This window comes from Hevea brasiliensis, unplaced genomic scaffold, assembly GCF_030052815.1.
Source record: "Hevea brasiliensis isolate MT/VB/25A 57/8 unplaced genomic scaffold, ASM3005281v1 Scaf95, whole genome shotgun sequence".
In the NCBI taxonomy this organism is placed as follows: Eukaryota; Viridiplantae; Streptophyta; class Magnoliopsida; order Malpighiales; family Euphorbiaceae; genus Hevea; species Hevea brasiliensis.
The window spans coordinates 38,898-50,150 of record NW_026615316.1 but is presented as its reverse complement, the minus strand read 5'-3'; the positions used below and the strand labels follow the sequence as shown (position 1 = coordinate 50,150).

Sequence of the window (11,253 nt, the reverse complement as noted above, 5' to 3'; positions counted from 1 at the left end):
TCTGCACAGCCAACACCATCTGCAGCTGGACCTTCTTCCTCCACAGCACCTCCTCCCTTCAACACCAAAGCCTTATTCACCTATCTTGAGAAGCTTAGTGATGATGTATATTTTGTGGATAGAAAGCTTGAATCTGGTCTAGATACCCTTAAGGATCGTCATGATCAACTCTTTGATCTTGTTATGGAAACCAGAGAAAAGCAGAAAGAGTTAAAAGAGATGATGAAGCAGCTCATGGCTTTTCTGGGTATGCCACCTCCACCTCCATCACCTCCTCCAGAACCACCCCTTCAGCAGCAACCAACTCCATCCAGTCCTCTAGCAGCACCTTTGGACAAGGGCAAAACCATAGAATTAGATTAGTTTTTATCTTGCTTTTGTTCAACTTCTAGGAACTTTTGTTTTTAGATGTGCTGAAACAGTTTTAGTCTGTCTTGAATTCTATTTTCTTGAAATACAGTTTGATGGCTATTCCATTGGTTCTTCATTGTTTTTTTTTTATTGCCTTTGCTGACTCTTTGTGCATACTTGTTAATACACTGTATATATTTACATACCTCTGCTGATGTTTGTAAGTTTTTCCTTGATATATCATTATGCTGCAGCTTTTCAATATACTGCACAGGCTGTGAAAATCCTTATGCAAATGTTCTGCATAGCCTGTGCAGTCCCTTATGCAACTCATGCCATCTTGCGACTTATGCACTCTCCTTATGCACATTACGCAAAGCATTTATTCTGCATAACTTGTGCAGCTTTCTTATGCATCACCATTATCTCTTGAATTCACATTTTAGATGCTAAAACACTGCTCTATACCAGGTAACTCTTTCTTTTTGCTTTTAAATTTAACTATTCCTGGTTATTCCTCTTTGATTTGAGTTTTCATGCTGCACTGCCTTAAACATTGAGGACAATGTCCAATTTTGAGTTTGGGGGTGTGCATTTTGATTTTTGTTACATTTTTCACATTTTGAGTATAGGTACATCTCATCCCATTCCATTTACATATATATTGTAAATATTTTACATACACATCCATACATACATATACATAACACATTCACATACACATTATACATCAATTAGAAATTGTACACATTGCACACAAATAGATTTCCTCCATTTAGTTAATGTATTGTTCATTTTATAAATCATGCATAATGAAATAAAATATTTTGCCAAATCCCTTGAGTATTGAAAAGTTGCCTATGAGAGTGATTTGACTTACCTTAAGTTGGGTTTGTGGATTGAAAGTTTCCTAAGAGGTGCAAAGTTTTGAAGTGTTTATCTCTTGCCTATATCTTCTTAGCCAAAAAGCCACCCAACTAGTCCTTTAGAGATTGGAGTGTTTAGAGGGAGTTATTGGATATAAGGTAGTCAAATGATTTCTCACCAATCCTAGAATAAATTTTCTAAACCTTTCAAGGCGAAATACCAGCTTGTACTTGAAAAGAGAGATGATTAGGCATTCTTTGATTTAAACTTTCTCATTTTAAACCTTTGGCCTTTTTCCTAATTAAAATTAACCCTTGCAAACCTCTTTGAGCTTTTATATTCCTAATTTCTCTTGAAACTCTTATTGCTACCTAGCCAATGAACCAAACACTCCAACCTTTTTTATGAGGATAATTATTTATTAGGTACATTTTATATTCATACTAAAAAAAATAATAAAAAAATAAAAAAAGAAAAAAAAAAGGAAAAATATATAATAATGAAAGGGAGAAGAAATGCTTGTCATCTTGTAAAAGTGCTAGTATACATGCTTTTCATTATTGTCATTCAAATTGAAAGAAATCCACCCAAAGTAATTAAAGGAAATGAGTTTGGGGGTGGCATTTTTAGGGACAATCATCAAGAGAAAATACAAGATACAAGTTTAAAGTATCAAAGTGTCCCTCCATTTTATGTATTTTGTAAAATATGCTAGCACTTAAAAATTCTCATTGTGTATTTCTCTCCTCCGTATTTAAAAAAAAATAAAAAAAATAAAAAAATAAAATAAGAAGTGTACCTTATATTTTCAAGATTGAAAATATTCTTATGCTTTGAATCCTTTTTACCCTTTTTCTTCTTAGTCTCATTTTGAACCCCATAGCCCCATTACATTCCTAAAAAGACCTTTGATCTCTTGATAGTACTTCCTACATTAGTGGAGATAAGAGTAGGGAATTTGCCTATGGGATTGGAAAATTATCCTTTCATTCATTCAATTCCATCATTATATATAGAGACACTTTGACTATTGATTGTTCTAGAATTCCTTTTGACCATGACTCTCTCTTTTGATTGGTTGGTTTAGGAATTTTGGATGATATTTGACTTGATGACTAAGCGGTGAAAGCTTGGATAAGCATTAAATTCTTTGCATTTTGAAGGATGGGTATATGGATTATTGCTATGGCTAAATGTATGCTAAGTTACTTTAATAAGTGATTTTCATAGCTCTTTGGACAAGGCACCCCTAAAAATTGCATTATATTTTAAAGTTTGCTTGAGGACAAGCAAAGATTTGAGTTTGGGGGTATTTGATACATGCATTTTGTATAGTCATTTAGGTTTAATTTCATAGCCATTTTATTTGATTGCTAGTCACTTTTAGCTAATTTCATTAGTTATTTAGATAGTTTTTCATGATTGCCTATTTTTGGATTAATTTGTAATTTTACTTTGTATTGCCTATTTTTGGATTAATTTGTAATTTTACTTTGTTTTGTAGGAAAAATGATATTTTTGAGGGACTAAAAAATAAATTATGCCAGTGAGGAGTGATTTCTACAGCCAAAGATATTAAAAACAAGTTTGAAAATTAAAGTATGCAGTGGCCAAATTGCGTATAACTTGCCGCAAAAGTTGTGCAGTTCTGCACAGGGAGAAGAAGCAATTTTTCTATTTCTGCCGAAATCTGCATAAGTCATTGCATGACTTATGCAGACTTACTCCTTGCTTATGTAGCTTCACACAAAAGACCCAAAAACCTGCCGAAAACTGCATAAGGGACTGCATAATTTATGCAGACCACTTATGCAGTTTTATAGAGTTTTCATAATGAGCTGGCAGAAGATTCCCACATGAAAAACATACCTCAAACACACCATTTTAGGGCTACTTGTCAGAAAAAGATATAAATAGGCCCTTATCTCATTTTTGAAAGAGAGGAGGAGACATAAAAGGAAGCAGCAGCAGGGGAAGAGTCAGAAAATAGAGAGCAAAACGTTATCTCTCCATTTCTAGACCAGATTTGGAGTTTTCTTCCTTTCTTGCATATTTCTTACCTTTCTTGTGTTGGGTTTCTTAGTTCTTAACTTAGATTAAAGATTTATTTCCATATTAACTCAGAATTTTTTGTAAATATTATGGATAGTGAGTAGTTTTCATTAGATTCTGGAGTTGGAATGTAATATTTCAAATATTTTGTGGATTTTGTTTGGGTAATCCATATTTTGTGGTTTTAATGAGTTTTATTCATTTCTTGTGTGCTCAATGACATGCTTAGTGTAGGATCCCATTAAGTATTGTTTTTAATCCATGGTTGAAGCACCGAAAGTAGAAAACCTTGTGATAGATAATCAAGAAATTAGACTTAATTAACTTAGGTTTAAAAATAGACTAAGGATTAAGAGGATTTACATATTAATTAAGGAACTTAATGGGTCTTGATTAATTTTAACTCCACAAAAGTAGGATTAGATTGATTAAGACACTCTTTGTTTCACTCGAAAGGGTATTCAAATGATTTAAGAATTAATTTCCTTAAAACCCGTAAATTCCATAAGATTGAGAAACCAATTTAAAAATCCCAAAATAGCTTAAATATGAACTCCCGAATTCCGGAATCGCCTCTTTTATCATTGTTAATTTCTAATCGAATTTAATTACTTCGCATTTTAAATCTTGCCATATTTCAATTTGCTTATTTTAATTTGATGCAAATTTAATAAAATCATTACATTGTGAAATAGATTAGTGATTTGGCACATATAGATTTTATACTTCAATATCTATCAATTTATTGCTTTAATTTCAAAAATAGTTCAAATTAGTCAAATTTTTATATCAAAAATTCAATCATTAACACAACTCCTCGTGAAAACGATATCTTTTCTATATTACTTATACGACCCGTGCACATACGTTTGGGCCACAACAAGAAGCGATTCTTAGAGACACTTTTGAAAGCTCAGAGAAGGGCTTCCTCAGGATCTGATTAGATTCTATCTGCTGCTTAAGTAATGCAAAAACAAGTGGGGAAATTGAAAAATAAATAATGGACTTTTCCATTTATGACAGCAGAAAGACTGATTTTCCAATATTTGCTAGAAATAAAAGATGCCTGTTTTAACTTCTGTTTGTTATTTTTTAAAATTACTAACATGGTTTATGGCCCTAGATTCCTAATTTGTAATCTGCAAACACCACGAACAATGATTCCAAAATTACAGTGAAAATAGGCTTGCTTGCTTTTCCACTGACCATTCTATAGACATTTCTTTTAGTTTTCTTTTATCATGCTGTTCTGCCCACTGCTAAGTGTCAAGATATTATCACATCGTTTGCTGTCCATTGAAGTTGCCAAATATTGTGTGGTTTGACATTTCCACGATATACTCCTCTGCTAGGTCTAGCCCATCCATAACTTCAGTACCCCATCCTTACCTCCAGAAGCTACCTTCTCGCCATCCGGACTCCAATCAATGGCGTATACCTTTCCACACCAAAATCAGAACTCAAAGATCAGTTGCAATCAAGTCTAACAGCACGCAGGTCAAATAGCCAATCAGACTTGGCAGGAAACGTACCTCACCAGCATGGCCAGGAAGGTCTTGTTTTAACTTCCGTGTCCTTATATCCCAAACCTAGAAAGATAAAGAAATTTTAACATTAGAAACAGAGAGATCATCACACTTGGAACTAAAGGTGCATACATGATTGCTGGTTAGAAGATTTTTTAATTCAATTCAATGACATTCTTACAACTTCAGAAAAACATGATCACGTAATGCACTAAACTTAAATAGGAAACTGAAGAGAGAAAACTTTGAAACAGAATGCCATTTATTACCCAATGATCCTGTCGGAACACTGAACAACTCAATAAAGGGCTAATGGTAATTATAGTATACCTTCAGCGTGGAGTCTTCGCTTCCACTTAAAAGAAGCCTACTGTCAGCTGACCAGCTGTGGAACATCAAACGACATTAAGATTTACGCTATAAAGTATAGGTACAGAAAATAAAAAACCATCAGAACAACTCAAACCTGATTTGATAAACACACCCAACATGTCCTCGAAAAGCAGCAACGAATTTTCCAGTAACACCATTCCATAACTTGACTGACCCATCAAATGAAGCACTAGCCACCCATTGCCCATCAGGTGAGAAGTAAACATGATTTACAAGCTGTAGCAACCAACAAGAAGCCATTCAACATTTTTAACTCCAGGTACTAAAATGATGATATGTGCTAACAATGAAAGTTGTACTTATCATATATAAAGATAATAAATTCTAAAGAATATCTATGTTAAGGCCCTTGTCAGTTAAGGTATGCAACTAAGTTCATGATCTGCATTTTCACCGAGATTCAATAAGCAAGCAAGTCGTAACACAGTGGCAAGAGAGTGAGAGACAACATGCTTCTCCAACATGAAGAAATATCAAGGTCATCTAGAAATATCAAGGTCATGTGGATAGAAAAGCTGAGAATAATTTAAAATCTGCAGGATAGGAATAGGGGATCAGCACCTTCAAGCCCTTCACACAATCGTTCAGTGCAGTGGGAGCAGGTATCAACCAAAAAACACATGGGAAATGCTCAATAATTATTTAGGCCTTTCAGAGAGAGAGAGAGAGAGAGAGAGAGAGAGAGACAGACACACAAGATACACACACTCACACAGAGAAGAAAGACTGGAGGCGGAAGAGAGATGGCTGCATTAATCGGTTAAAATGCTAAAAAGAGGACTAAGGTACAAGTAATGGAATGGGGGACCTCTGCATGACTGGATAAAGTTTTAGATTCTTTACATTGCACTCCCAATAAAAAGCCATCAACAAACTGCAATTGCAACCAGAACAGAATGCAATCATATACTTCATATACCTTTTGATGACCTGTCATGTGAGTTTTGTGGTGTTTGCTAACGGCAGGTTCCCAGAGAAACAAAGTAAAATCATCAGAACCTGAAACTAATCTCTCAGGGCCATTGCCTTTCATTTTGTTGTATCTTTCCAGAGCAACCTGCAAATATTTTATATTTTGTCGTACAATGAAATATAATTAATTCCATATAGATGGAATGGAAACAAAGAAAAATAGTTTAGTCCGGTAGGAACTACACTGCAATAAAGTATTTCTTAAATGCTAAAATCCCACTATAAATCTCAGCCACTCAGCTGAAACCTTAATAAAACCTTATATCATAGATATAGGGAGATAAATTAAGCTAGAAGACTAATGGCAGATAAATTAACCAAGAAAAACAAGGGGAATTCTGACCCCTTGAAATTCTAATGAAAATACTCATAACTAGATAGATTTACAATTTGCTTCAATTGCTTGGACAAATCAACAACATCGATTTGGAGAAAGTTTCTTCTATGCTTCACATTATCAGTCATAAAATTGAAGAATGCATGTGGTACCAACTACCAAGCAGAAAAAATAGAAAAGAACAGCTTTAAGGACCAATAATGATACTCGGAAGCAAATAACATCAATTACCTTTTTCATTTCCTCTGGCGAAGAATATACTTTGCCAGTATGGTCAAAAGCTCCAGTACGAAGAACATAATCAGTGCTCAAAGTTATGGAGTTTACCCAATTCCCATGACCCTAGAACAAGCATTAAGCATTAAATATACAAGGAGAAGGTCATAAAGAAAGCCAAAACTAGAGGGAAAAAGCTATATCACAATACAAATCAACAACTTTGTAACCTGAAACTATCATAAAATACTATAACATTACCAGACACCAACCATAGAGGGAGTGATAGGCAAAAAGGTCATTATAATTACTACTGGAAAAACAGAACAAATTTCTTCTGGAAAAAAACAAAAATTGAACAGGCAGCAGAACAGCGGAAAGAAACATGTCCACTATTGTACGATCATTACAATCAAACTTCATACAGGGTTGACAATCGAGAAGACGCAGAAGAACCAAATATACACCCTAAAGAAGCCACAGGAGGAAGATGTAAAGACCAAGAAATAACAAGACTAAACCTTGAACGTTTTCTGATGAAATTAAATTATAAGACCAGCACTTAGATGTGGATGAAGTGTAGGTAATGTGACAATGATATCAACACATATTTAGTAGCAATTTTGTACAGTCAGGCAAAGCAAGAAACAAACATGAGAAAGACTGATACCAGTTGGCACCTAAAATTACCTTCAATTCCCGAATTAACTTCCCCTGTGAAGTCTCCCAGACTTTGATGGTACAATCTTTGGAGCTGCCAAGGTAGAGAAAAAGATATGAGTAACAAATATGGCTAAGGTATGTTTGAGCCATAGCAATACTTGACTGTCAGAGTACAAATTTAAGATGTCCGGAAGAGATAATTAAAGTTTGAAAAGAATTTAAACCCATAGAGAAATTTGTGTAGGTATTGAGGCTTTCTCCAGCCCAAGTTTGAAAGTATTTCACTCAAAAGATCAAATGAAAAACAAATGCAACATCAAGAGACCATGAAATTAAAACTAAAAATTCCTAAATTAAGTATAATAATGTGTTACATTAAACCAGGAGTTATTTGGTAAGGATTAGCCTAAAAAGGTTGTTCACAATTCTTAAATTTCCTATGAAGGAATAAGAAACGGTGCTTCACTTAAAGAGGGGGGAGAAAAAAGTAATGGTGATCATCTATTATATTTCATTATAATACGGAGAATGAAGAAAAATACTTACCCAGTATAAATTACTCCATCTCCACCCCATTTCACACAAGTTATTCCACCTTTATGACCAGTGAGACAGATAACACATTTCCTTAATGAAACATCCCATATGCGTGCATCCTGATCTTCGCTAGCACTAACAAACCGACGACATGGGGCATTCAAGTGGACCGGTTCCCAAGAGATAGCAGTAATCCATTGTTTGTGGCCCTAAGACAAGGAAATCCAAGTACTATTAGTATCTAGATTTTATTTTAGGCAGCACATCAATTAAAAGATCGAATAAAATATGTTATGACAATTTGAACAGTGATAATTTGAAAAATCTTTGAGAGGAACAAGAGCTTGATGCAATGTTGTAGAATCAGAATTAGTTTTTGCTAAGAAATTTAGTCAAATTAGAGGAATTACTATTTATAGTTACACCCAAAAAAAAAAAGCACTTAATCAATCATTACATTTCACAAACAATGGAAGAAGCAAATTTCTAACACAACATACTTTCAGAAGATAAAGAGAGCTATATAGACTGAACTTATCTTTTGATCAACTTTAAAAGGGAGATTTACAACTAATAACAACGAGACTATAGGGAATATTAATTTATTTTTCAAAACAGAATGCCCTTGCATTGTAATTAGTCAAGAATAGAATATAAATATTAAAGATTCTCCACAATAATAAAGGTTCCAAAATTCAGTTCAGCCATGAATAATTACAATAAAATGCACAACAATGAAGAATAAACAGAGTCTCAATGCAGACAATTTCCTCTCCCTCTCCCTCCCCAACCCGCCCCCCACTACAACACCCCACTGCCGGGGCTTTGAGGAGGCTCAGATATATCATACATGCAACTTTCCTCTTGCACTGAAAGGAGGTTACTTCTATATCATGAACCAGTGATCTCTAGGTTAAAGGAGAGCAACCTCAATTGCACCAAGACTCACCTTTTCACCCCTCACATCATATAAAGATAAGAAGATATGCTCATATGTAAGGGAACACGGTCTTGTCAGGAAGAGTTTTAGCACCCAGCAAAACCCATGAGAACAAGGTACAATCCAAAGGAGCATATGTAGCCCAAGGTGGGAAAACTCAATTTATGAATACATCAACAGCAAGAAAAACAGCAATTAACTATAAAGTTAAATATTAGTTATCAGTCATTTAAGTATAGAGACTTTACCACAAGTGGACTGCCTGATGGCTTTCCTTTCTGAGGATCCCAACATTGGAGCTCTCCAGCCTTGCTCCCACTCACGAGATGTTTACCATCCGGTGACCATGCAATGCAAAGAACCCAATTCTTGTGTCCTGAATTAAGGAATAATCGGGTTAATACAAAAAATATGATGATCAATGAAAAGGGGTGACCATCTAAACTCAATTTAGATGCTAACCCTGACAGGAGACAACAATAATCACTACATGAGGGCACATACACAGATCAAAGCAGATTCCCTTTGCCAGGTATGCGGAGGGAGCACAAAAATCAGCAATATCCAGTCAAAACATTAAGAACAGGAGATCATCTTCATTTGCTAAGATGATCAATCAGAGATCCAAGCATAACAATTGGAAAACTTACTCTGGCTGCTATAACAGCTCAAAAAACATGTTTCAAATGTCCAAATGCTTTTCTTGAACTGTGTCTTTCTGTGTGTGTGTGGATGTTTTTAGGCAGCAACCTTAACTAGGCAAGGAAAGCAAGGTGTACAAAAAAAAAAAAAAGTAAGGGGTTCAGGAATTCTTACCTCTACATGTAAACAGTGGTGTTTGAGTATTAAGATCCCACAGACGAACACTGATATCTCCAGAGCCACTTGCCAAATGCCGCCCATCAGGACTAAAAGCAACCGAAAGTACAGGTTCTTTGTGACCTGCAGTCACAAAACAACACTACATCTAAGAAAACAAGTGAATAATACTAAAATGCATGCTGCTTAATCAACCTGAAGAAACTAAAAAACTTGGCCCATGCTACTCATTTACAGATAGGACAAAAGTATTCCTCTTAACACCAAAGCCACAAGCAACCATGTGCAGAAAGGTACCATGACTTGAACAGAGAATCATCTGCTGCACAACTAATCCATTTGCTTGGAAAGTATCTTTTCATCTTCCAACTTTGAATGAAATTCACATATTAGGAGCTTACCATCAATCAAGAGAAGTTCTGATCAAACTTGTCAAATATTTCCCCCAGCATATATTTTTTACATTATAAAGATACCCAATTTCTTTTCGATGGACAGAAGATGAAAGACAAACCTCAGATCTCATATTAACATGTATTTGATTAAAAAACTTCAAAATTCAAAAATAAATTAAGAGAAACCCTTATTCTTTGACTTCTTAGCTTCAATTGTATTAGTATATCAATTCTGGAGCATCCCTTATAGTAAACAGCCAGCACTAGCATCTGATACGGTGTGTCCGCAAGTGCACGGGTCACAGTAGTATAGTTTTAAAAATTGATATCGATCCCACAGGGAATTGTGCTTAAATTGGAATAAAAGTATAAGCTAATTAGAATGACAAAAATTAAAAGATATTAAAAATAAAATCTAAAAATTAAAATTAAGACAAAAATTAAAGATGTAAAATGAAATTTGGAATTAAAATTGGTATTTGAGGAATTAAAACTAGATCAATCAATTAACTAAAATTAATTAAACTAGATTACCAAAAATTAATTTGAAATTTCTATTTATGAAATTAAGAAGAATTAAATCTAAAAAAAAATAAAGTAATTCTAGATATTGGATTTAAATTGGAATTAAATTTAAATTGGATTTAAATAGAAATTGCTATTTATGAGGTTTGGAGAATTTATATCTAATTTCAATGAAAAATAAATTGATTCTAGAGATTGGATTTTCAATATTGTTTGCATGTGATTTTTCCCTAATTTAGCCAAACACATGAGAATTGCAATTTTGAGGGAAATCAATTCTTAAATTTTTGAAACCTTTTTCAAGCATCTCAAAATTGGTTTTCATTAAATCAAACCCTGTTTTCACGGTATTTCAAATCTAACAAAAACCCAATTAATGCTCTAATTGATTTTTGGAAAGTTCCCCTTAATCTTCTTAGCTTATTTCTAACACCAAGAAAATAAAGTTTATTGCAAGATTATCCATCCCCAATATTCACTTTTCAGTCCATCTATTAAGGATTAAAACTTAACTTAATGAGGGCCCATTCATCAAGCAAGGAAATAAGCACACAAGCAATAAATCAAAATATAACAATATTCATTTAAATGGCTAAATCAGTTCAAAACCACAAAACAAATCAATATTTACAAACCCATCTCTAGAATCTCAATCAACTA

General features: G+C 34.1%; 1 protein-coding gene across 1 annotated transcript; it reads right to left on the bottom strand.

The window, feature by feature from the left end:
* Positions 1 to 4,256: 4,256 nt before the first annotated feature.
* On the bottom strand, positions 4,257 to 10,035 carry LOC110668693 (notchless protein homolog). Its single transcript, XM_058142944.1, has 11 exons — positions 9,954 to 10,035; positions 9,671 to 9,796; positions 9,103 to 9,230; positions 7,924 to 8,123; positions 7,405 to 7,468; positions 6,730 to 6,840; positions 6,109 to 6,246; positions 5,263 to 5,405; positions 5,127 to 5,181; positions 4,803 to 4,859; positions 4,257 to 4,708 (listed from the first exon to the last, which is right to left on the bottom strand). The coding sequence occupies exons 1-11, from the start codon at positions 10,033 to 10,035 to the stop codon at positions 4,625 to 4,627; spliced, it is 1,188 nt and encodes a 395-aa protein (XP_057998927.1). The 3' UTR covers positions 4,257 to 4,624.
* Between the last annotated feature and the right edge of the window lie 1,218 nt (positions 10,036 to 11,253).

What these genes read in the sequence shown, in the direction of transcription:
- LOC110668693 (XM_058142944.1), bottom strand. Translation starts at nt 10,035, where the DNA reads ATGAAAAGATACTTTCCAAGCAAATGGATTAGTTGTGCAGCAGATGAT. An exon ending in ACCACTGTTTACATGTAGAG is followed by an intron (nt 9,231 to 9,670) that starts GTAAGAATTCCT and finishes TCCTTAATTCAG; the next exon opens with GACACAAGAATTGGGTTCTT. An exon ending in GATGGAGTAATTTATACTGG is followed by an intron (nt 7,469 to 7,923) that starts GTAAGTATTTTT and finishes CTACCTTGGCAG; the next exon opens with CTCCAAAGATTGTACCATCA.